Here is a 2,235-nt window from a genome sequence, read left to right as displayed (position 1 = left end):
TGTAGCAACCATTACCAATATAGCATAAGAACTTACCTTAGGAGATCATTAACTAGATTCCTTAAGGGTCGTTCTCACAGTTTATATTTATATTATAAGGTTTTTAACTTTTAAATTTTCATATTCAAAAGAGACAGAGACTTCAAATTCGATATATCGATTTATTCACCACTCTATGTTAACATTTCTGTGCCAAACTTATCCAGTGACTGGTCCATTGGATTTAGACATTTGGCACTTCCAAAGCCTGAACTACAACAGGTTTGTCCCACACAGAACGTTTCCAGTTACTTTTGGGTACCCCTCATACATCTTGTCAGGAGCCCAGTAAAAGAGAGGCAACTAAAAATATGCCTTCAACAGTACTTCGCATTCATCACTTTGGCAAGTTCTTCACTACTCTCTGAGGCTTGTATTTTGCAAGTCCAATGGGCTTATGATATTGTATATCCAGACATTCCAATAAATATGTTTATTAGGAACCCATTAAGGCAAATTCTGCAGTTTGCTACAACTTTCGTCTAAATACTTACAAAATTATGAATGAGAGATGACTGAATAATTTTCTAATTCTGATTTTTTTTCCTTTGTTTTTAATGGAGAACAACAAATGGGACTAGAAACTAGCTGAAGATCAATAGTCAGTGTCAAGTACTGGATTGTATTTATGACCAAGTCACTCAACAGCCCATTAATTCCATTATACCCCTCCTTTACTATCTAAATCTTTCATGAATCTGAGTTAACAAAAGGTTAATTTGAAGAACAGGGTTATCATAGTAATTTATAGTTATAATTTACTATAATTTTCATAATATTTTATGGTATGGTCATTACACCCTACCACAGTCGTTTCAAGTTAATCAAGTTAATCAAGTAAATGATAGACTACCTAATAAGATGATAAACTTATAAATAAACTGCCTAAGGGGAAAAACAGCCTTTCCTGTTTAAGATTATAGAACCTGAGATATTTTGTAGCTTTGTCATCAGTTCATCTGATTCAAAAGAAAATAACAAAAGTAAGTAAAAGCAAGATCTACTTTGACACTGAAAATAAAATATCCAACAACAACAACAGCAGCAGCAGCAACAGCAGCAGCAGCAGCAGCAGCAACAACAACAACAGCAACAGCAACAACAACAACAACAACAACAACAACAACAACAACAACAACAGCAGCAGCAGCAACAGCAACAGCAACAGCAACAGCAACAACAACATTACCTGTAAAAATTATCAAATGATATTAGCCACATACTGCAGCTAAGATCATCAGTTATCTCATTCAATGTATCAACTTCAGAGTCTATAACTCTTATCTTCACTACTAGATTGTCATATTCATTTTTCACTTCCAAGATCCAAACATGAACGAAATAAGTTGCAGTGTCTGAAGTTTTAGATATATCCGACTTAGAGGCTTGATGACCTTTGTATTTGATGCAAAACCAATCTGGAATATTAGTCATGCTTTGTATTGAATGTAATTCTATATTCTTAGCTTTCAAAATGGAAGACTTTATGCAGAATTCTCCATAGCCTTGATTTTGATCCCACTTGATGTTAACATCAACAAACATAACAAGTGGAGTTGCTAAAGCAGTACAAAGAGCTTCTTGACAAATAGCATCAATGATTGGGCGCTTCAAATTATCAGAACTTTCAGTGTATAATAATGGAAAACATTCTTGGGGAAATTCATGATGTTTTATGCAATCATTTATATTAGGATCTGCTTCCATTTCATCATCATATGTTTCTGTAGTATATTCTTCTTGTGAAATGTTATTTAGTGCTGAAATTATCTTTGAATGAATTACATCATATGTATAGTCAGCAGGATAGAGGGTATTCAGTTCAGAACAATTTTGAATAAAATGTTGCCAAATATATTTGCATTCTCCTGAGATGCATAGAGTAACTGGATCTCCAACAGCAATTACAACATATTTAGCTCTTGACATTGCAGTATTTAGTAAAAGTTTATTATTCAGAAAGTTTGTGTATTCTGCTTCATTACAGAGACTTGAAGGTGTATGTACAGTGCTAATTATCACTACTTTGTACTGTTTACCTGCAGGTTACAAAATAAAACAAGAAGTATTAGTATTAAATCAATGTCCAATGCTTATGTACAAAAATAATACTTAATAAAAATCTTTGAAAAAGACTTGGTATGTTCAATGTTAACATATAAAGTTATATATATATATATATATATATATATATAT

At 32.5% G+C, this 2,235-nt stretch overlaps 1 protein-coding gene across 1 annotated transcript in view; it reads right to left on the bottom strand.

The window, feature by feature from the left end:
- The window catches only part of LOC106882711 (probable helicase with zinc finger domain), an 80,991-nt gene that overhangs the window by 18,031 nt on the left and 60,725 nt on the right, over nt 1–2,235 (bottom strand). The window contains exon 11 of the mRNA XM_014933474.2: nt 1,229–2,078. Coding sequence (XP_014788960.1) covers nt 1,229–2,078 — 850 coding nt within the window. The remainder of the gene's footprint in view (nt 1–1,228; nt 2,079–2,235) is intronic.

Source organism: Octopus bimaculoides, chromosome 5 (genome assembly GCF_001194135.2).
Source record: "Octopus bimaculoides isolate UCB-OBI-ISO-001 chromosome 5, ASM119413v2, whole genome shotgun sequence".
In the NCBI taxonomy this organism is placed as follows: domain Eukaryota; kingdom Metazoa; phylum Mollusca; class Cephalopoda; order Octopoda; family Octopodidae; genus Octopus; species Octopus bimaculoides.
Note: the sequence above shows the minus strand (reverse complement) of the source record. Positions and strands in the feature narration are given on the sequence as shown.